Below are 21,510 nucleotides of genomic sequence, written 5' to 3'. Positions count from 1 at the left end.
CTTTTTCTACAGTAGACGGTTTTAAAATCGTGAAACTAACAGAGATACATAACGAGCCAAAACAAACAATATTTGCTAGCGGTAGATTTGAGCTGTTACAAAATGGTACTTGAGCTAGACATAGGGTGGTGTGCACGCGAGGACATTAAGCTCTAGAGAGGAGAACAAAGCATTCCTTATAAGAGTATGAGAACCTCTCCTTAACAGACGCGTTTTAAAAATTGTGAGATAGATAACGGATTAGAGTGAGCTTAGTCGATGCATAGTTTCTACGAGGTTAAAGCATGCCAATATATACATTAATAAGCGCCCGGATAAAGAGATTTACAAACATTAAAGACACATGTTCAAAAGGTTCATCCTCATTCATCCATCCTCGCAAGAACACTATCTTCCTTCAAACACAGAGAAGTTTAAAAGGAAAATAATAATACTAATATTAAACTTGTAGCTGCCACCATTTTGATGTTCACTCAGAGATTCTTACGGTACCAGACAACTCCTTTTTCAGAATTAGCATCCTCATCAGCCTCAACATAAACACACTCTTTAGCCTCCCTCCAAATGGCCTTCAAAACAGGGGTCCTATCCAACCGATAATACTCTCCCAGTACTGCCTTTATCGCTTCCGTCGCCTCTTTAGCATGATAATGCGGCATCGTCGAGAACAAATGGTGCGCCACATGCGTGTCCGTTATGTTATGAAACACTCTGTTCAGTACCCCATAGTCTCTGTCCACAGTCGCCAGAGCCCCTCTCAGCCAATTCCATTCCGAAGAATCGTAGTGCGGCAACGCAGGGTGTGTGTGCTGCAAAAACGTGATCAAAACTAAAAACCCATTCACGATAAGCAACGGAATTCCGTAAATACGCATGACCCAAAACGCCCCTTTCGCCATAGCAATGCGGTATAGCACAAAAGCCATGCCCAAAATCCCCGCATCGGAGATGTAAACTTGAATCCATTCTCTCTTTGTGAAAATTGGGGCGTAGGGATCGTAGTGGCACGCCCAACGGTCGTAGGGACGGCCTGAGACGTTGAAGGCCAAGTACAGGGGCCACCCCAGAGTGAGTGTTGCTATAAGAGAAATTAGCCTCCCTGGTGGATTGTTGAAATACTTGGAATACCAGGGGATTTGAGATTTGGGTTTTGGGACGAAGACCTCGTCTCGTTCGAGGGAGCCGGTGTTGGAGTGGTGGCGTCGGTGACTGTATTTCCAAGAGAAGTAGGGGACGAGGAGAGCAGAGTGGAGGAAGAAGCCAACGATGTCGTCGATTAATTGGTAGTCGGAGAAAGCATGGTGGCCGCACTCATGAGCAATGACCCAAATGCCGGTGAGGGTGCAGCCTTGGAAAACCCAGTAAAGGGGCCATGCAATGTAGGGGAATGGGTAGGGGATAAGGCGGAAATGGGCAATGGCGAGGTAGGAGAACAGAGAAACAGAGGCGAGGTCGGAAAGTAAGCAGGTGAAGGAACGGAGAAGAGAGCGGTGGAAGCAGTGGGGAGGAATGGCTTTCTTGATTTGGGTGAGAGTGAAAGGAGGCTTTGCGTGAGGAACTCGCTCATGAACGCCCTTTTCTCCCATGGCAGGTATCGGTATGTGCCGGAATTTTGCACTGAGAGCTTGTTTATTTAAAAGCAGCAGCAGCTGCAGGTCACTGTGAAACGTGGCAGCTATTTTCGAAGCCTTTTGATGTTGGTATTGTAACTGCACCGAACACTCGTCAATGGTTCTCGACTGAATCACCAGCCAGCGCTTGCTTGTGTTGCCAACTTCCATTATTCATCCTCAAAGACCACACCTTTCACGGTCTCGCCAGCCAGCCAGACGGCTCCCGCTCAACATTCTTAAAATGCATCTACTTTCAACATTATTATAAAACTTTTCACACTTTTACCAACAATGTTTTGTTTTAAAGTAGAATCTGTTGACACTTATTTTTCTCTCGAATCCATATAGAATCTCACAATTATTCATATGTCGTTACATTGAACACATACACTATCAAGTTTATGCAAAACTGTGCCTCACACTATTGAGGACATATTCTATTTATATTGGCAAAAGATTAACTAATAGATCCGATTTCATAGGAAACTAACGAAGTAAGCCTATTCTTATGGCATGACTAACTTCAAGCTATTCTAATGGATTGACCAATTCTAACAGTCCCCTTCAATCCCAACAAGTCTTGTACATGTTGAGATTGTTACAATGTGTAGTAAAAGGAGTTTTAGACAGTGGTTTTGTCAGGATATCAGCTACTTGATCACTTGATGAAATGAACCGAACTTCCATTGCTTTACGTGCTACTTGTTCTCGAACAAAATGAAAATCAACTTCAATATGTTTCGTTCTAGCATGAAATACTGGATTTGAAGTTAAATATGTAGCTCCGAGGTTGTCACACCAGAGGCGAGGAGCCTTTGATTGATACACGCCCAGTTCCTTCAGTAATGACTTGATCCAAATCATTTCTGCAGTAAGATTCGCAATGGCCTTGTATTCTGCTTCGGTGCTTGATCTTGACACTGTAGCCTGTTTTCTGGAACTCCATGAGATTAGATTTGCTCCAAGAAATACAGCAAAGCCGCTAGTTGAACGTCGATCATCGGGACAACCAGCCCAATCAGCATCAGAAAACCCCGACAACATCATGGTTGATTTCTGAATTTTCACTCCTAATGCTAGTGTGCCTTTAACATAACGAAGAATTCTCTTCACAGCACCCCAATGAGCATCAGTAGGTGTATGAAGATATTGACACACTTTATTGACAGCAAATGCCAAATCAGGCCTAGTCATTGTCAAATATTGTAGTGCTCCCACTGTACTTCTGTATTTGAATTGTTCTTCAGCTGATAAGGGTATTCCTTGTTCTCTGAATAATTTTTCAGCAGAACCCATTGGTGTAGACATAGGTTTGCATTTTTCCATGTTTACTCTTTTCAACAAATCTAAGGCATATCGTCTCTGTGACAGTATGATACCATCTCGTGTTTTCTTGACTTCAATACCCAGAAAATACTCAAGACCACCCAAATCTTTTACTGCAAAATCTATTTTCAATTTCTGAATCAACCTTTCGGTTGCTTGATCAGAGGAGCTCACAATAATTATATCATCAACATAGATGAGCATATAGATAGTTATCTCTCTGTTTTTGAGAATAAAAAGAGATGAATCAGCTACTGAAGCCTTGAAGCCTAACTCAATAAGTTTTCCAGTCAACCTTGAATGCCAAGCTTTTGGGGCTTGTTTCAGGCCATAAAGGGCTTTCTTGAGCTTGCATATGTAATTCTTTGGTTTGGCTGAGTCTTGAAATCCTGGTGGTTGTCGCATGTACACTTCCTCTTTCAGAATTCCATGCAAAAATGCATTTTGGATATCAACTTGTCTCATATTCCAGCCCTTGGTTACTGCTAGCGAAAGAATGACCCTGATTGTTGACGGTTTGATCACAGGGCTAAAAGTATCAGTGTAATCAACACCAAATCTTTGCTTGAATCCTTTGGCAACTAATCTTGCTTTTAATCTTTCAACTGACCCATCTGCTTTTCTTTTCACTTTATACACCCATTTACTATCAATGAGATTTATTCCAGGTTTGGGTGGAACTAGATCCCAAGTGGCATTTCGTTTTAGCGCTGAGAGCTCATCATTCATTGCTCCTCTCCATCTTGGATGTTGCATGGCTTCCTGCAGGTTTCGAGGTTCAGTAGCAGTCTCTATGATCGGAGTTGTGATAGTTACAGCGCTTGCGAATTTTCTTGAGGTTTCTGAATATCTGATAGTTCCATCAGTGAATTGTTTAGCTTGTACAATGTTATTTCTCAACCTTGTTCGCATTGGATGTTGACTAGCTGCTTCAGTTGGTTGATCAGACACATGTTCATGAGTTTGGTTTTGAGCATTGATCGAACTGCTCTCAGCTTCATATTCTGCAATTTCCTCTGAACTTCTTGTATTATCTGCAGAAGATAAGCTGACACCAGACAAGTTGTCACTAGCAATATTATCAGTTTGACCATCATTCATATGGGAATTACTAACAACTGGTTCAATATCTGTAAGAGCATTTTCAGTGTAAAAACTAGCAAGTTTGGCTAAGGCTGGAAGTAGAACAGGATGATGTGGATTTGTGGTTTTGTTTGGTGGCTTAGATTCTTCAAAAGGAAAAATATTTTCATCGAAAACCACGTCTCTAGAGATGTAAATACGTCCTGTACTTCTATTTAAGCATTTATATCCCTTATGAGAAGAACTATAACCCAAGAATATACATCTAGTAGTTCTGAAACTCAGTTTCTTGTTGTTGTAAGGCCTTAAATTAGGCCAGCAAGCACAGCCAAACACCCTAAGCATGGAGTAGTCTGGACTTTTACCAAACAATTTATGAAGTGGTGTGTCTTGTTGTATGGTTCGGCTGGGCATTCTATTTATAAGAAAGCAAGCTGTGTTGAAAGCTTCATCCCAGTAGGATAGAGGCATGTTGGCTTGAGCGAGTAAAGCAAGGCCAGTTTCTACAATGTGTCTGTGTTTTCTTTCGACTAACCCATTCTGCTGGTGTGTGTGAGGACAGGAGATATGATGTTCAATGCCTGTGGATTTGAAATAATTGTGTAACCGATGGTATTCACCCCCCCAATCTGATTGGACGGAGCGAATTTTGGTATTTAGCATAGTTTCAACATGTTTTTGAAATTGAAGGAACACAGACTCAACATCAGATTTGCATCTCAGAAAGTAAATCCAAACATAACGACTAAAATCATCAACAAAGGAAACATAATATTTGGAATTATTTACTGACGCAATGGATGGACCCCATACATCAGTGTGAATTAATTGAAGGGGTGCTGTAGATACATGCTGAGAAGAACCAAATGGCAATTGATGTGCTTTCCCTAATTGACAAGCATTACAAATTGAGGAAGAGGGAATATTAGTATCTATAGCTAAATTATTATCTTGTAGAATTCTAATGGTAATTGGAGATGCAGGGTGCCCTAGCCTTCTGTGCCATTGTTCTTTCGAAAGTTTGGCTGTCAGCAAGGCTTGACTGAAATTATGCGGTAGAACGTATAGGCCATTCTTACATCTACCGTGGAGCAGGAGTTTCTTCGTGACTCGGTCCTTAACCAAAAAATAGTTTGGGTGAAATTCTACAACAGCATTATTATCAGATGCTAGTCTTTGTACTGAAATTAGGTGCTTATTGATTTTAGGAACATATAGGATATGTTTCAGAACAAGAGATGAACCAGAAATTAATGAATTCCCAATATGAGAGATAGACAAACCTGCGCCATTTGCAACCTGAATTTGGTCGGTGCCAGTGTAGCGTTCTCTGGTGGTAAGCCTCTCTAGGTCATTGGTGATATGATCTGTGGCTCCAGTGTCAACATACCAGTTTGTGTCACTAGTGTATCCACTTGTTGCCAAAGCTGCTTGTTTGAGATTATTTTCGGCTTGATATGCCTGATCAAATCTGTGCCAGCATTGCAAAGCATCGTGATTGGGCTTACCACAAATCTGACAGACAATGCCTGAGCTGCTTTGTGTCTTTGATGGTTGACGTCCAGGATTGTTCACAGTACGCCTTGATTGTCCATGACCACTATTTAACTGACGACTACGACCGCGACTACCTCGACCTCCATTGGCACCTCCACGAATGGATATCCTATTGACATTGTTAGCAGATGAAAGTTGCTCAAATGTACCCTTACGCAAGTGCCGCATCTCATAGCTCAGCATGTGAGCATACACGTCGCTGACAGTGTATACATCTGTTCTGGTTGTAATGCTTGTGACTAGAGGATCATAATCTGGACCAAGTCCTTGCAGCATGTAGGCGATGAGTTCTTCATCCTCTATTCGCTTGCCAATGGCAGCAAGTGTATCACCAAGATGTTTTACTTTACGAAAGTAGTCAGCAATTGTCATGTCCTTTTTCTGGATAGTAGAGAGTTCCATACGGATCTGCATTGCTCTTGCTCGAGATGTGGAAGCAAATTGTCGCTCCAGCGTAATCCAGGCTTCTCGTGCAGTGGTGATTCCAACCATCGTGCTGAGAACCTCCTCAGTGACTGATGAGTTGATGAGGCTGAGTACCAGCTGGTCCTGGGGGTACCAGACTGTGAACTCAGGGTTGATGATAATTTTGCGATTCCCTGTTTCTTCACTTGGTTCAACGGCGATCGTCTGGCTTGGTGCAGGCATGGATCCATCCACAAAACCAACAAGGTTTTGGCTACGCAAGTAGGGAAGGATTTGGGTAGACCACAGTAGATAATTTTCTTGTGTAAGCTTAACACTAATCACCTGACTGATCGACGGAGAAGACATTGTGTTGTTTGGGATTGACATGTCTAACAGCAGAGGCTATGGATCTCGTGGATCTTATTTCGGCTCTGATACCATATCAAGTTTATGCAAAACTGTGCCTCACACTATTGAGGACATATTCTATTTATATTGGCAAAAGATTAACTAATAGATCCGATTTCATAGGAAACTAACGAAGTAAGCCTATTCTTATGGCATGACTAACTTCAAGCTATTCTAATGGATTGACCAATTCTAACATACACAACATAAACAACATGGTGTACATAGGGACTATGGGTTATGCCTCGTCATACATCACTCAACTACCCAACTCTAATAATAAGGTCACCTACCTCAATGTGACCAATTTCTCTTTATTTCAATTTTGTCGTTTAAAATTAAGTGAACCCATGACATCAATTTTATTGATTAAAGAGGGGAACAAAAGCATTATCAATTTTATTGATTAAAGAGGGGAACAAAAGCATTATTTATAAGGATGTGGAAACTCTAGCAGAGCTTTTTAAAAACATTGAGGAGAAGTCCGAAAACACAAAAATATAAATGATAATATTTGCTAGCATTGGACTTGACTCGTTAGAATTTCATTTAAAAACTATGCATCAGATCAATTTGACACGCGGTCGTGGACTCCGACCATAAAAACTATTTGTATCAATTGGTTATTGATGAAAAAGTATTAATAATTTGTATTATAAAAAAAATTAGGCGATTAATACAAAGGAAGAATGGTTTATTTGAAAAATAAAATAAAATAATTTTTTGAAAAAGAAAAAAAGAAAACTAAAAGCGAAAACTGAGAGCACAGTGAAGGCAGGATCTACCTAACGATTGTCGACATTTTCGAAGCCCTTTCCATCTTTGTTATCATCGAAACTCCTATAATCTGCAACCTCCACCGTTCTTGTTTCCAACCCATTTAATTCTGTTTGATTTCTCTCCGGGAAAACCCTGGCCTTCTCTTTAACTGTTCCAAATCCCCTTCTCTCTGCATTGGCGTTTTCTGTCGCAAAAATGTAAGCAATTCTTCTCATCTTTTAAGTGTAATCGGCAGTTTCTCAATGTCATTTCAGTGGCTCCAGACACTGAAGCTTGTTTCCACCATTTGTTGATTATATTTCGTTTTTATTTTCTGGTCCAACCTCAACTGGTAGATCTATGGGTTTTGATAATTGCGATTTTGTTACTCTCTTTAATTTCTGTTTCCCAATGCGAGTAATGTTATGTAGATAAAGTTCGATATATTTCTTGGATTCATGGAGCGTGTCTCTTGTCTGTGTTAGCTTACTATGACAAATTGGTTTAAGCGATTTGTTGACTGAGCAATTAATTTTTGTTATGCCACTGAAAGCTTGTTCATCTTCCATAGCGATGCTAATATTTTTCTTCCTGAATAATGTTGGGGAAAGTTAGTAGTTGGGGATAAGAAAAACCAATGTAATTAGAAAATTCTGTCTTTTTGTTTAGAGATGAGTTTGTTTTTTATATCGAGATTTACAGGTTTGGTCCTTTGCTAATTTATCAGGGTCATTAATATTTGAGAGGAACTGAATTATAGCTTGGCATTTCTTGTAGAAATTTGGCACTTAGGATCGTGAATATTTGTTATATTAGTGGATTGCTTCTAAAAATTATCCTAATTTTTAAACAACTAAACATAGCTAGAAAACACAGAATCTTGAGTTCTATTTTAAGTTGTCTGTTGAGACATTAAAAAATATCCAAGTTAGAACAATATTTTTTTTCCCGCCTCCAATCAACTTCCTATAAGTGAAAAAGTCTTTTATTTAACATTGAAGCTTGAGCTCCTTGTTGTTCTCATAGCTTAAAATTGGGCAGATCTCGATTCTCTTCTGTGAGATACCAGTTCCTGAAGATGGCAGCTGCAGCTTCTAACATTCAGATAGCGACACTAAAACACTACCAATTGCCCTCAAGGAAAGGCTTCAAGCCATTTGGAACTACCCTTAGTGGCAATTCTAAAGCTCCATCATTCGCTAAGCTTTCGAGTTCTAGCAATATATCATCTTTACCATTTTTCCAGCAGAGGTTCGTCTCGTCTTCAGTGAAAAATGAGAGAATTGTAACCAAAGCAATGGCTGAAGCTAATGATAGTAAGCCTATCTCTGGGCTGTCAATTGATCTAAAAGGTTAGAGTTCTTGCAATCTATTTTTCATTATTTTTTATCTTTTAGTTTCTTTATCCATTTCTATCTTCTTGGTTAGCTTTCCATTAATAAATTGTGATCCATTGTGTCTTACCGAGGCTTCTTTCACCACCCCCCTCAACTGCAATAACCAGGTTCTATGAATTGTAATCCCTTTTTATGGGACTGATTTTCTTATATGCCTTGTACATTCTTTCATATCTCTCAAGGAAAGCTTGATTTTTTTTAATCTTAGAGTAAGAACTATTAATCGCACTATGATCATAAGAGCTGTCACGTCTAATGTACGAGAGGGATTGTCCATTTGCTATTACTTTATTTTCACGACTTCTAATTTCATGTCGTGCTTCTGGGTTTTTTTTTTTNTTTTTTTTTTTTTTTTTTTTTTTTTTTTTTTTTTTTTTTTTTTTTTTTTTTTTGCGTCCAGGCATGAAATACTTGAAAACTAACAATTACATGAAAATTTTTCAACGAACCTAGTTTTCTGATGTGTAGGTAAGAGAGCATTTATCGCTGGTGTAGCTGATGATAATGGATATGGGTGGGCGATTGCAAAAGCTCTTGCGGCAGCTGGTGCTGAAATTCTTGTTGGCACGTGGGTGCCTGTAAGTGAAATAGCTTGCTCAAATAGTTAATGTCTTTTTTGCACAAATCTTTTTGGTTATCTCTTGGGCCAATGTTTAGCATTAGAAACTTTTCTTCTTCAGGCCTTGAACATTTTTGAATCCAGCTTCAGACGTGGAAAGTTCGATGAATCGCGAGTGTAAGATATCATTCTTATTTTTATCCATATTTTTACCAAAGTAAAGTGTTATTTGCCTATAAACAGTTCAATATTTCAGACTGCCAGATGGTTCACTTATGGAGATCACAAAAGTATATCCTCTAGATGCAGTTTTTGACAGCCCGGAGGATGTTCCTGAAGATGTAATTTTTCAATCTCTATTGGTATGGTAAATCTTTAATTCTCTGTGTTGAGCACGCTTGTTTCTCCCATCCATGCAGATAAAAACAAACAAACGCTATGCAGGATCCTCAAATTGGACTGTGAAGGTACACACATAGCATTCCCTTTGAATACCTCTATATATGGAAAATATTTTCTTAGTGATATGGTGGATTTTCCACGTGAATGAATTTGAAGTCTTGCTACAAGATTATACAACTGATAAAGCCAAAAGCCAAGTAGCTAGTATCTCTTGTTGTTTTATATGCATGAGAGTGTTGCTTGAATGAATTGTGCTGGAGTTTGCTCACGTCTATGAGTCATTATCTCATTGGACTTTCCTAATGTATTTGCGTGCTTCTATTTTAATGCGCTGGAAAAATGTAAAACTTCTTGCAGGAAGTTGCTGAGTGCGTGAAGCAAGATTTTGGCAGCATTGACATTCTTGTGCACTCCCTTGCTAATGGACCGGAGGTATTTAGCTAGGGAGTTTCATTCAATAATAGCCTTTCGAACCTTGCTTGTTTTCCATAAAACAAAGATGCTCTTTGTAATAGGTAACGAAACCTCTGTTGGAAACATCTCGGAATGGTTATCTAGCAGCTTTATCTGCATCAAGCTACTCTTATATATCTCTACTGAAGCATTTCGTTCCAATCATGAATCCAGGCATGTTGAAATATTTCCATTATAAAGACTTTTCGTTTTTGCCTTTTACACAGTAGCTTTTTTTCCAGTTATTTGTTAGGCGAGACAAGGAAAGCATATATAAGGAGAACTTTGGTTTTTGTTATAGGTGGTGCTTCATTATCCCTCACGTACATAGCTTCTGAAAGAATCATTCCAGGGTATGCATGTAACATGTTTGCTTGGCAACCTTATATTCAAGGAAAATATGCTTGGCCTGCCCCCTTTGCTTTCTCTTACAACTCTTCTCAAACTACATTTTTCTCTTATAAGGGTGGTCTGTATCACCAAAATTTCACTTGGATATCATTGTAATCGTATTCTTAATTCAGGTATGGAGGTGGCATGAGTTCTGCCAAGGCTGCTTTGGAGAGTGATACACGAGTAAAAAATTTTCCCTCTATTTCTCTCTTTCTGTGGGGCTGGAACTGTTCTTTCTTACCATAATGAGAGTGTTGTATTTTGGAATTTGGTTATTATTCTTCTAGGTACTTGCTTTTGAAGCTGGAAGAAAGCACAAAATCAGAGTCAACACAATATCTGCGGGTAAACCTTGCCNCTTTTTTTTTTTTTTTTTTTTTTTCACTATTTTATTTTTCTGAAAACACAACACAGTATCTGCTGCTGAAAAGGCATTTTATCTAGATTTACATTGAATTATGTGTTTCTTGTTCCTTTTGGGAATCACAATATTACTAATGTTTCTATATGTGAATTTCCACATGGAAACTCTTGAATTCTCTACTCTAATATCCATTTCGTGCTTGTTTCGTCTCCTGATTTGTAATATCTGTTTCCTGCTCGTGTTCAGGTCCACTAAGAAGTCGAGCTGCAAAAGCAATCGGGTTTATTGACATGATGATTGACTATTCATCGGTCAATGCACCTCTGCAGAAAGAACTATCTGCTGGTAAAATTTCCATCAATTCTTGTGAGCATGCTCCTTTTCTCACTTTACCATTACTGACTCATACTGAAATGCTCCTTTTAATATGATGAAACAGAGGAGGTGGGGAATACAGCTGCCTTCTTGGCATCACCTCTGGCTTCTGCTATTACTGGAGCTGTTATTTATGTAGATAATGGTTTGAATGCAATGGGCGTGGGAGTTGATAGCCCGATGTTCAAGGATCTAGATATTCCAACAGACAAGCACTAAATTTGCTTGCAGATTGGTTGATTGATGATGGCCTTGCCAAGCTTAGGAAGTTTAGCCTAGAGTGTTGTTGCCTCAGCTAGTTCATGACTCTTCTTTCCTATTGTTGGAATTGGTTCTAGGAGAATGGCTTGGCTAAGCTGCCTCGATTTTGGATTTTGTTTCTGATTATGCTCACTGTAACCGCCACAAGAGGATAGTTCCTAAACGTCCAAATCTGGATGCAGGCACTGTGATAGTACGTTATGTTTGAGAATATTTCTTCTTATTCTGAGGAATAATTTGAACACTTATACTTTTCCACTGATTCGGCTACAAATCAAAATGGATATCTTAAGAATTTATCCAAATATCATGAAAAAATCTGAAATTATGGCAAGCCATGTGCCTCTTATTCATTACGAGACGTCACTAAGCTTGGCACCTTTGTAGGAAAAGTTTCAAACGTCTTAGCTTCAAGTCTACTACTAGTAGATATTGTCACTTTCCCTTTCAAGCTTCCATTCAAGGTTCTTAAAATATGTCGGCTAAGGAGGTTTCTATTCTTGTTCTATCGATGTGGGATCTCACAATCCATTCACAATCCATTCCTCGCAAATACTACTATTTTTTGTTTTGGATCTTCCAAATCATTTCTATCTCACCGTTCACTCCTAGGTTTGGACTTTTTTTTTCTTAATCCTTCCTAAAAAGATTCATTCTCATAAAAATAGGAGGGAGAACCAATAAATATTTCTTTTTCGATTCATGGAGTTGAATACCATTAAACATAGACTTCGAAGTGAACAAACCGAAGGAGATGGAGTTTCAAGAGACTTTGAATCATTTTCCAAGGGTAACAAGTACATAGTATCTAACTAGTTAATGTCATGGAATACATATAACAGGCAATGAACACTAATTCAAATAAACTTCTGCTCACAACATGCTGTCTGATCTTGCAGGCAATCTTCTAAAGAAGGTTGAAGGAACAGAAGGAAGTTTGTGGCGAAATCTTGGATGCCTCAGCACATAAATGCCTGCAACAAGGCAAATAACTTGAAATGGTGTAACATACAAAATTATAGCGGCAATCAAGCAGAATGTTACAAAGAGAGCACTTGCTCTTGGATCTCTCCAACTCAGTAGCGATTGAAACCTTTCTCCTTGAGTTGCAAGATCCCCGACCACAGTTTGCACCCTCCCGGCTATGCTCCGAAGGCGGTCGTATCTCATCCGAATGATATCGGTAGATCGGGATGTAGGAAAGGAGTCAAATTCTTCATCTAGTTCATCAGGATGAGTTGCATCAGCATGAGACAACCTGGTGTCCATGTGTTGGGGGTGTCTAGGCCTACGCCTGAAGTTCCATATACCGATAACGAAAAGGTAGAGAAAGATGGTTGGAAGAATGAGCTCGGGATAAAGAACTAAAATGATGAAAAGGATGTGGATTAATACTGTTGTAATGGGGTTCTTCCAGTTGCAAATATGATCAAACCATTTACCAAAGGCCATCAAGCCGCCAAAAACTCCCATTATTCTGAAGAAATTGGCTTTGCTTCTCCTCATGCTCCACATATGTGAATCCACATCCAACATATACTCGACGACCTCTTTCCTCAACGCAGGCTCGGCACGGCCTAGTCTCATCGACACAATTTGCATAGCCTGGCGCCTTAAGGTATCAAGCTGAATTACTGATAATGGGTGAATGTAATGCATTTTTGGCAACAATGGGCTGGAGTACATATGCAACATGTTAATCAAAGATGAACAACTAAACCTTACAGCCAACTGCACTTCACCCATTTTCTTCACTCCTGAAGAATGAAGGACCAGAAGTGGATATGAATGAGTGTAGACCCTCTCAGTTTCAAGGGTCGATAGCCGAATCCGAACTTTTCCAATCCTTGAATCTTTTACGCTGCTTCCCCCACCTATATAACCATTATCAAACACCCCAACAGTAATAACAGTGCAGGGATCAAAAACCTCCCAAGTGTACTGTTCGTTCCACTTCGGAGTGAAACTGTCTACAATAGTCCTCGTTCGAACCCACTTCTGTCCGTATTTTGCCACGCAATAGGAATCAGTCGTCCCTCTGCTATCTTTCATCTTCATTGGTATGAGCCCTTGAGCACTAAGAATCCCCAACTCAAGAACCCCAATACTAGATTTCCACAACTGTTTTGCAGTAGGCCTAAGATCACTACTGTAGTGGGTTGACTCATCCAACACATGATACCCACCATCCAAACAAATCCTAAGATGAATCCTACTGGCAAACTTAACTTCTTTTTTCTGTTCACCATCTGCAATAATATGTTTCTCAAGATTATACCATCTAGTGCTAACAGGTTTATGATCTAATCGCCTCTGCACATTTTGCAGGGGAATCAAACACCTCCCTAGAATTTCGTCTTTGTTTGATGCCACCTTGTCTTCTACTGTCAGAAGCAATGGCTCCTCAAATGGCTCAGCAGCCACAAACAGTAAGTCCTCATTCCACATTGGATTTATAGTCTTGCTTTGAGATATCCTGGTTCTTATAGCTTGAGCCCCAATAATAACCTTCGCAAAAACTTCTGGATGCCTACTTTTATCACTCAGTACTAGATCCTGAGCTTCAATGATATTTACTCTTACATACCAAAGTTTGGGAGAAAGATAAACCTTTGATCTGATGCTAGCAATGGCTTCAGATCCCACAGTTGCAGCATCTGAATGCCAGGCATCAGGAAATGCTTCATCTGCTTGAGTTCCCATCCACACAGCCAACATAAGCTCTCCTTTGACTTTATCCCCCTTTCGATCCTCCAGCCTATACCATTGCGGTGCCAGCGGACTGTCAGGAGGGACACGTTTTGGAGCATCGTTGAGATCGAAAATAGCCCGCCCCATGAAATCATCTATTACGTAAGCCTTGTCTTTCACCACCACTTCCAAAAGAGACGCTTGGATTCGTTCTCTTGAGAAAGCAAAAACTTGTTTCCACTCAGGATTGGACTTCTTCTCAAAGTGTTTTGTTGTTCCCTTATAATTTCCAAGTTTCACTTCCACATAAGGATCACAGCTACCAGTGACTTCTTTTCCATGTAAATCTTTAGCTTTCACCACATAAACATAAAGGTATTGCATTTGCTCCACAAGGTCATACGTACTAGACAGCTTGTCTCCCATTATTGACACCGCCCCTATTTTAGGATAGGTCTCCTTAAGAGCAAAATCATGAGATTGAAGAGGCTTCTGCATATTTCTACTTCGCCTGATCCTCAAAAAGCAATAAACTTTTATACACTCAGAATAAGTCTAGCCTTCAACTTCCTCAACTCAAGAATTATTAGGCGAGATTTGTAATGGAGCAACTAGAAGCAAAGAAAACATAGAAAGGGATGAAATTCTGGAACACTCAGATAGCTTCTGTGAGTCCTTCCAACTCTGTTGCAAAATCACCTGCAGATGAAACAAGAGATCACCATACTTTCACTCTTTTGATGAACTCACTTGTTCAGTTAATAAAAGATGGAAAACCCACATGAAACTCGATTCTCATGGAATTTGTTCAATTCCCAGTGTAACGCACACTTGCATATTTGTTTACTTCACATTTACCCTTCTTCTTGCAAGCACTTTCTCGGCAAACAAGAACAGAAAACAGAGCCATTTCTCGTGCTAAACGAGAATCATAATGCGCTGCAATCTACTCCTAGACAAATAAACAGGTTCCGTTTTACAAGTAATGGATTTAAGACAAGAAGTAACCTCCAAGTTCAAGGAAAGACAGCTCGTTTGTTTAAATGCCTGATAATAGCCAGAACTAGAAGAAAACAAGACCTCATAAAATAACATTAGCTATAACCACTCCAACCAACATGATAAAATAATATGTAGATAAAACTAAGCAACTTCAAGGAGAAAAGATGGGTTTGTTAAAGGACAAAGAACAAAAAAGAATTGACCTTTCTCAAAGCACTGTTGAACAGAGAGCTTAGTACATGAAATGGAGCTGAAGGGTTGAAATGAAAGGTATCTAAAAGAGTGAACTGAATTAGAAAGTGGGTTTTGGGAGAATGTGGGGTCCGAAATCTGAACATGAAGACTGAATCTCTGAAAAGAGCACAGATAAAAACCAACAAGATAACAACTTTTTTTCTATGTCCATAGCAGGTGCAGACAAATAGCATAGCGCACGTGTGGAAAGCTGTGGTTGGTTTTTGGACGTGTGTAAGAGGGTTGTCTGATGTTGTCCGTTCAAGCACCCTCTCCAAATGGGAAGAAGTTGAATTATATCTCGCTAAGCTTCGAAGGGGACAATGATATCCGAAATAAAGGAGTCTTGATAAGGCTAAGGCCAACTGGGAAAACAACGGACAACCTCTTGCATTGAAAGACCAGTCAATTGTGAGTTTAAGTGTTTGATAGGGAAACCAAGAAGGCAAGGATAGTGCTAGCTCTTTCAGATTGTTGGGTGGTTGAGCAAATAATTAGACACAATGTGTGTTAGGTGTGGTTGGTTGGATTGGTTTTGAGTACAAGTTTAGTCCCAGAATTACTTGACCCAACCCTCTTATTCCCATGAGAATCAACACTAGAATATGATAATACGTTTCATTATTTAGTTGAGATTGGGATGTTGTTTGTAGTGAACATGATTTTGAAATGGTTAAAATCAAATTTAATAGCATGAAGATTGTGTTTGATTTAAAATTCTTAAAGGCATGTTTCGGTGTAATTTCAAAAGTAACAAAATTGAAATCTAATTTCAATTTAACTATGTTTGGTTTTGATGGGTTTGTGTGGAATCACTGGCTTTCAATGGCGGTTTCTGAAGTAATCGAATGTGCTTGTTAAGAAGCTAGTGTCCTGTAAATGCCGAGGGATAATGGCACAAACAATAAATTCAGTCAAAGTTGAAGGAATTGTAGATCAAATATCATCTTTATTACAATCAAAATGTCAGAAGAATGGAGGCAAGTAAATATGAAAAGTGTAGTTCAAGTATTTCCTGAATGCATATCACTCAAACACATGCTATTTTTTATTTGAACTGCATTAATGGTACCTAATTCTGTTGAAAAACACCATGTTTATTAGGTGTGCTCAAGTTAAAATCTTTTCACTTGAACAGGAGCCCCATGCTTTGCTCCGGATTCAAGCATTGCGTCTAGGACTGCAACATCCCTAGCACCCTCCACAAAAGATATACGAGCATCAGCTTTATAGTCACTTCCCTGCAATAATACCAGAAATAGAATCACTGCATTTTATATTTTACTATCACAAAATAAACTTACTAAGTGTATGTTCGACGTATCTTTTATAAGTAATTTTTGAAGAAAAATAGAAATTTTCAGACTATTTTTAATTATAAAAAAATTAATTAGTTAAAAGGTATAAGATAACAGATCAAAGTAAAACTTCTAATCATCTTTAAGCACTTAAAAAGGCCTGCTAAACAGTAAACACCACTCAGTGTAGTGATTATCTATGATGCTACCTTAGCAGATATAGCATCAATAAAAGTTTTTAGCTCTTCGGTGACTCCACTGAATGGATAGAAGGAGCATTTATTCTGTCCATTAGCATCAGAGAGGGAAACCTGAACATGAACTCAAAGATATCAAAAAAAGAAATGGGTCATAGGTGAAAAAGACCATGGAAGTTAGTGAATCGCTAGGACAAATGAGGGTTTGAAGCTTTGATATTCAGAACCAGTGCCCAAAACTAAGCTGAAGATTTTTGGAAAAAGTAAACTAGGTTGACGTTTGATTAAACGATGTACCAGATAGCCATGTTTTCCGTCCTGGTTACCACGCTCGATCTGCAGCGTTCCCTTTAAGCCCACAACTCGCCAGAATATCTGAAGAAATTAAAAATCATTCGGTAAATCGATGAATGTTTTGAGTGATTAAGAAAGAATTTCCACTTCTTGCATAGCAGCATACCCTGGGTGATCTTGAGGAGACTACCATTACAAAAACACCTGAACATCCATTCTCCAGTTGGCTGGAGGAGGGAAAATGTCATCATTCTTCATTTTTAGGATTTCAAATTTGTTGGGGACTCATTTATTAGCACTAGGCGAACAAAACTTACAAGAGCGAGGATATGTTATCAGGCGGAGGTAAGGACTTGTCCACGTAGGAGGTTGTTGCTGACACCGAGACCACCTCACATCCAACAAGCTGTTCACAAATGTAAGAAACTAAAATTTCCGAACTAAGAATCTGTTCACCATTATTTCCTAAGAAAATGGTATTATATATTAAGGGTGATGCCGCCGGGAATGAAGTAAAAGTGTCGTGCATGACTAGGCGATTATTTTACCACAGATCAGAGCCTTTCTCATAGTTAGGCTATACAATGTTCATCACCACGTCATCTTATTGACAGACGTGTACTGATTTATAGGCTTTGTCAATTTTGAGTATGCAGCGGAACAGTAAGAGTAACGTTTGATTTCCTTGAAAACGAAGAGTAATGTTTGTTCAATGACCTTTAAGAATTCGTAAAAGAAAACAAGCGATAGTCATTAGGATGGAGCTCACAAATGTTTTTTCGAAGTGAAAGAAGGTTTCAAAAGCGTTACCATCCTTAATCCAGCAATGAAGTGGACACCCATATCCAGAATGAAACCTCCCTAACACAAGTAAAGACATATGTTGTCAATGGAAGATAAGAATATGCTAGTGTGATAAAAAAGGAATAAAATAGATAAACACATCAAGGAAATACATGATGTAGACCAGAACAATATTTATCCCAGCTTCCATACAATAAAAGTAGAGGAGTTGTTATTTGGCACTCCAATGCGTATCATACGGGGTACCATATTCTCCCATGGAAGAATGTTAGACATGACAATCATGATTGGATGGGGAAAAGGGAAACGACATGTAGAATAACTAAGAATTGTGTTGAGATGGTTTATGAGAAAAACACTTACAGTGAAGTCACGCCGCCAAGAGCTTGAGAAATAGGGGTTTGAACTGTTCATTGATCCTTCAACAATCACTTGGACGCTCATCATATCCCCAATGTCAGCAATTAAGTTTTTGCTCTGCAAAGCAATAAACGAGCATATTGCCAAAGTACGGGAAATACGTAAATGAAAAGAAAAAAAAAGAAAAAAGAAAGAAAGAACCCTACAAACAAATACCTCAACAAAGGCTGGTTCAAATCGATAATTTTCTGCCACAGCCCATAATGGTTTACTAAGAAAATTAGCACTTATAGAGTTGTAGTTTGAAAGTGCATATTCCAACTCGCTTCTTGCTGCATTAACAACATATTGCCAATTAGGAAAATTAACTTTTTGACATTTTCAACTTTGAGAATTGATAAAAGCCCCAAGCCATTTTAGCTGATTTTTAACTGGAGATTCAGAAACAAATGCACTGTATATATATAGAATAAAATGACACTAATTGCCGTAAGATCAAGGAAACAAGTGGCACTCATGGGAAGTCACTTCCTTTCCAAGTGTTATGGGGTTCATGGTTTTGATGATACTCATTTGATTTTCTTTTTTCCACTTTGCTAGAAAAGGTTAAGATGAGAGCTCCTACCTTCATTCAACTCAATATAACTCAGAAGATTAAGATATATTTTCTTTATGATCAATAAAGTTGCATGATCTATTGACCTATGGCTCAACTTTGGCCCATCAGAATTTTCATTTTTCTTTCAGTTTCATAATTAGTGCCAAATCTGATTGTGAAATGCATTGAGATCTATGTGATAGGCAATTAAAGATTTACATTTCCAGATCAACATTCACATTTCTCAAGAGACTGGGCTTCTCAACAGATTGAGATGCAACAAGGAAAAAGCAATTCTTACAGCAAGATATCATGATTGGGATGTGACCAAAAAGCTAATGTGCAAATAACAAAGGCCCATTTAGGAAGGAATACAGATGTCAGGAGTAAGTAGGAAGAATTTCAAGAACAATTAATTTGATGATAGTTAAAAATAGTCAAGAAACTAATTGAATAAATAGGATACTTACAGGCTGCTGCTGGTTTCTCTTCAGATTCATGAAATTGGGAGTTAATACATAAAAAGAAATCCAAACAAGGGGAATATTAGTCGGCTGAATACTCACAGATATTTAAATTAAAAACAATAATAATAATAATCATAAGGAAAAAAGGGGGAACATTATTAGTCTATCATACAGAACCATACATCAATAGAAAGTATCTTAACGTAAGAGCTAAAATTCTTTCTTCATTTGGTCTGGATTATTTCATGTTACTACCTTACTTGAGGTAATTTTCACTGGTAGTTTTGAAGAAACATAGAAACCAAAAGAGGATCTCAATCGTAGAGAGTTCTATTAAATCTGTGAATCTAACCTTTTACTAATGAATCTTTTCCTTTCTAATAGTACGAGACAAATCAAAAACTAGATAACTCAAAATGTGGCCAAACTAATAAATCAACAGCCCATGTAAAACATGCTACACAAACGTTAGTACATAAATCTTCTAAATCTCATGCCGTCTGCAGAATGAGTTGCATTTCTTTACTATTATTTTATTCTTTTCATCAAAATTAACAGGACAAAATAAGCATAACTGGTCGCTCGAAATGGAGGACCTTAGCTGTCTAGCAATATAAGATTCATCTCTAGGACATCAGCATCCGTCATTGAGATTCTTGTGCTATATTTACTGATAAACCACAAGGTGACATAATATACAACAAACAATTAACATAGAACCTGAAAGCCAAACTGCCCATAAGAATGGACTGCACAGTATCCCCTCAACACTGCTTATGCTACTATTTGGCATGGAATTGGTCAAACACATGAGTTTTGAGTGAATCCATCAATATGGAAATAATCAGAGAAGCAAGAAAAACTAGAGTCTGTTTTTAGTTGAGGCATGAATTACCTTGGAGGACATGTTTCCCAGCTTTTAGCAATTTCAATGACATATCAACCTACAAGGCATGATTCAAATGAAAAGAACGGCACATAAAGTGTCAATGCCACGACATAAAAATTAATATAACTTGTAATGTATGTGCATTCCTCCCTTTACTTTACCACCAAAATAAAATTTACAATATTGTCCAGTCTGGTCTAAGTATAATGGATCTTAGATGAGACGGCAATAGTAATAAATTTCCTTCTCTTAATTCATGAGTGGGAGCTGAATAAAGTGCTATGGATTAAAGATTAGGAATGGAATACGGTCGAATCCAAAAGAAATATTGGGCAAAAGATTTCAGGTAAATAGCTAATTTCATAACATTTACAGAAGAAATATAGTGAAATCGTAAGTGGATATCACATTTATGAATTACGTTTACAAAAACTATGAAATACATAATATTTGATTAAAACTACATGAGCAATAACGTCAGGGAGTCTGCAATTCATAACCAAATCGAGAATAAGATACCTGAGCTTGCCCAGCTAATACAACAGCAACTCCAGGAATTGAATTGTCTTGAATTATATCATCAAGACCCGCATCACCCCACTTACACTCCACCGTCGGAAAATATTTTCTAGCAAGTTCGACAGCACCTTTGGCCGATGCCTGCAAGCCAGCATTACTAGCCATTAGTTCAAATCAACAAATTACTTCGCATTTCTTCATCCATCTCTTCCAGTTTCTATACGCATCGAATGTGAGGAAAAGAATATTTTACCGAAACAAAAGAAGTTTTACAAACTGAAAATAAAGTGGTTGTTCGGGAAAATCACTTCAAGTTGATTTCATTGCTTTGAGATTTTTCACCGAACAAATATAAGGACGAGGAGGGAAAGAAAATAAAAGGACCTCGGTGCGGCTCCATATAGCCTTAAGAACAAGAAGATCGGAGATCTCAGCGAGTCTGGGAATGTACTGCGTCTTGACGAAAGTTCCAGCTCCTAGAATGGCGATCTGGGGAGGGTTCGCCATCTTCAAATTCAATGATTCAATTCCCCACCAGAAAACTCGAAATTGTTTAGCTCAAATTCTCAGTATCACAGGCTATTGGCTTCGCTGATATCCGACACCACAGTCGAGGGAGAAGAGAGAAAAAGGCAATTAATTTTAAATTTTCATAAATTTTTAATATTTACTTGCCGAGTCAATCAACTTAATTCTAATTTACGTTCCAAGTATGAGATTAAGACGTGTGTATCTTCTTTTATGGAACGCAAGCTCCATGGTTGACCCCTCCTTTTCGATGCATTCTTGTTGGATTGGA

The 21,510-nt window shown here is 38.5% G+C and overlaps 4 protein-coding genes and 1 non-coding gene across 9 annotated transcripts; 1 reads left to right on the top strand and 4 right to left on the bottom strand.

The window, feature by feature from the left end:
* Nucleotides 1-346: 346 nt before the first annotated feature.
* Nucleotides 347-1,622, bottom strand: LOC111795654 (delta(12)-oleate desaturase-like). Its single transcript, XM_023678198.1, has one exon. The coding sequence runs from the start codon at nucleotides 1,584-1,586 to the stop codon at nucleotides 474-476; it is 1,113 nt and encodes a 370-aa protein (XP_023533966.1). The 5' UTR covers nucleotides 1,587-1,622; the 3' UTR covers nucleotides 347-473.
* Nucleotides 1,623-5,749: 4,127 nt separating this feature from the next.
* LOC111796283 lies at nucleotides 5,750-5,885 on the bottom strand. Its single transcript, XR_002815328.1, has one exon. It is a non-coding gene; the product is annotated as a small nucleolar RNA Z247 (small nucleolar RNA).
* A 1,265-nt stretch (nucleotides 5,886-7,150) lies between these two features.
* Nucleotides 7,151-11,618, top strand: LOC111794995 (enoyl-[acyl-carrier-protein] reductase [NADH], chloroplastic-like). Its single transcript, XM_023677212.1, has 13 exons — nucleotides 7,151-7,372; nucleotides 8,196-8,506; nucleotides 9,020-9,129; nucleotides 9,232-9,287; nucleotides 9,367-9,451; nucleotides 9,530-9,577; nucleotides 9,870-9,944; nucleotides 10,028-10,139; nucleotides 10,267-10,318; nucleotides 10,490-10,541; nucleotides 10,646-10,703; nucleotides 10,969-11,067; nucleotides 11,162-11,618. Exons 2-13 carry the CDS (start codon nucleotides 8,233-8,235, stop codon nucleotides 11,314-11,316), a joined length of 1,176 nt encoding a protein of 391 aa, XP_023532980.1. The 5' UTR covers nucleotides 7,151-7,372; nucleotides 8,196-8,232; the 3' UTR covers nucleotides 11,317-11,618.
* A 412-nt stretch (nucleotides 11,619-12,030) lies between these two features.
* Nucleotides 12,031-15,975, bottom strand: LOC111794935 (FT-interacting protein 1). Of its 5 annotated transcripts, none has more exons than XM_023677137.1 (3): nucleotides 15,255-15,975; nucleotides 14,831-15,001; nucleotides 12,031-14,748 (listed from the first exon to the last, which is right to left on the bottom strand). In XM_023677137.1, exon 3 carries the CDS (start codon nucleotides 14,545-14,547, stop codon nucleotides 12,232-12,234), a length of 2,316 nt encoding a protein of 771 aa, XP_023532905.1. In that variant the 5' UTR covers nucleotides 14,548-14,748; nucleotides 14,831-15,001; nucleotides 15,255-15,975; the 3' UTR covers nucleotides 12,031-12,231. The 5 variants fall into 5 exon arrangements, with proteins under 5 accessions (XP_023532905.1, XP_023532906.1, XP_023532903.1 ...); XM_023677138.1 differs by having other exon boundaries at nucleotides 14,831-14,995; XM_023677135.1 differs by having other exon boundaries at nucleotides 14,831-15,975.
* Nucleotides 15,976-16,205: 230 nt separating this feature from the next.
* LOC111794937 lies at nucleotides 16,206-21,421 on the bottom strand. Its single transcript, XM_023677143.1, has 12 exons — nucleotides 21,096-21,421; nucleotides 20,712-20,852; nucleotides 20,199-20,247; nucleotides 19,307-19,324; nucleotides 18,455-18,570; nucleotides 18,242-18,355; nucleotides 17,885-17,935; nucleotides 17,392-17,480; nucleotides 17,241-17,301; nucleotides 17,078-17,155; nucleotides 16,793-16,894; nucleotides 16,206-16,526 (listed from the first exon to the last, which is right to left on the bottom strand). The coding sequence occupies exons 1-12, from the start codon at nucleotides 21,216-21,218 to the stop codon at nucleotides 16,401-16,403; spliced, it is 1,068 nt and encodes a 355-aa protein (XP_023532911.1). The 5' UTR covers nucleotides 21,219-21,421; the 3' UTR covers nucleotides 16,206-16,400.
* Nucleotides 21,422-21,510: the final 89 nt, after the last annotated feature.

Source organism: Cucurbita pepo, chromosome LG05, assembly GCF_002806865.2.
Source record: "Cucurbita pepo subsp. pepo cultivar mu-cu-16 chromosome LG05, ASM280686v2, whole genome shotgun sequence".
In the NCBI taxonomy this organism is placed as follows: Eukaryota; Viridiplantae; Streptophyta; class Magnoliopsida; order Cucurbitales; family Cucurbitaceae; genus Cucurbita; species Cucurbita pepo.
Note: the sequence above shows the minus strand (reverse complement) of the source record. Positions and strands in the feature narration are given on the sequence as shown.

What these genes read in the sequence shown, in the direction of transcription:
- LOC111795654 (XM_023678198.1), bottom strand. Translation starts at nt 1,586, where the DNA reads ATGGGAGAAAAGGGCGTTCATGAGCGAGTTCCTCACGCAAAGCCTCCT.
- LOC111794995 (XM_023677212.1), top strand. Translation starts at nt 8,233, where the DNA reads ATGGCAGCTGCAGCTTCTAACATTCAGATAGCGACACTAAAACACTAC. An exon ending in GCTGTCAATTGATCTAAAAG is followed by an intron (nt 8,507 to 9,019) that starts GTTAGAGTTCTT and finishes TCTGATGTGTAG; the next exon opens with GTAAGAGAGCATTTATCGCT. An exon ending in CGTTCCAATCATGAATCCAG is followed by an intron (nt 10,140 to 10,266) that starts GCATGTTGAAAT and finishes TTTTTGTTATAG; the next exon opens with GTGGTGCTTCATTATCCCTC.
- LOC111794935 (XM_023677135.1), bottom strand. Translation starts at nt 14,547, where the DNA reads ATGCAGAAGCCTCTTCAATCTCATGATTTTGCTCTTAAGGAGACCTAT.
- LOC111794937 (XM_023677143.1), bottom strand. Translation starts at nt 21,218, where the DNA reads ATGGCGAACCCTCCCCAGATCGCCATTCTAGGAGCTGGAACTTTCGTC. An exon ending in TATTAGCTGGGCAAGCTCAG is followed by an intron (nt 20,248 to 20,711) that starts GTATCTTATTCT and finishes CATGCCTTGTAG; the next exon opens with GTTGATATGTCATTGAAATT. An exon ending in GATAACATATCCTCGCTCTT is followed by an intron (nt 17,302 to 17,391) that starts GTAAGTTTTGTT and finishes TCCCTCCTCCAG; the next exon opens with CCAACTGGAGAATGGATGTT.